Source organism: Colobus angolensis, unplaced genomic scaffold, assembly GCF_000951035.1.
Source record: "Colobus angolensis palliatus isolate OR3802 unplaced genomic scaffold, Cang.pa_1.0 Scaffold157, whole genome shotgun sequence".
Classification (NCBI taxonomy): Eukaryota; Metazoa; Chordata; class Mammalia; order Primates; family Cercopithecidae; genus Colobus; species Colobus angolensis.
In genome coordinates this window covers 1,236,786-1,237,127 of record NW_012114677.1, presented here as the reverse complement: position 1 = coordinate 1,237,127, position 342 = coordinate 1,236,786, and the positions used below count along the sequence as shown (strand labels likewise).

The following is a 342-nucleotide window of genomic DNA, read 5'->3' as shown; positions in this document are numbered from 1 at the left end:
CCCGCCATGGGCGCCCCTGCCTGCGCCCTCGCGCTCTGCGTGGCAGTGGCCATCGTGGCCGGCGCCTCCTCGGAGTCCTTGGGAACGGAGCAGCGCGTCGTGGGGCGAGTGGCAGGTAAGAAGGGACCCACTGGGCACGGGAGGGGCCGGCCCGTGCGAGCAGAGGCCTTGGGGACGGGAACCGGCCCCGGGTCGGAGGGGACTCCGGGTGTGAGTGACGCCCCGGGGTCAGCGCCCAGATTGCGCTGCCTCCTTCCCGGAGAGCGCGGCCAGCGGTAGCGCGGCGACTTGTGGGGCGCCTGGAGCCGCAGCTACCCCCCAAATTCGAGGCCGCCACGGGGA

The 342-nt window shown here is 74.3% G+C and overlaps 1 protein-coding gene across 7 annotated transcripts in view; it reads left to right on the top strand.

The window, feature by feature from the left end:
* Positions 1–6: 6 nt before the first annotated feature.
* Positions 7–342, top strand: part of FGFR3 (fibroblast growth factor receptor 3) — a 14,962-nt gene continuing 14,626 nt past the window's right edge. For all 7 annotated transcript variants that reach the window (XM_011936773.1, XM_011936772.1, XM_011936771.1 and 4 more), the window contains exon 1: positions 7–115. In XM_011936773.1, the coding sequence (XP_011792163.1) occupies positions 7–115 (109 nt within the window). The remainder of the gene's footprint in view (positions 116–342) is intronic.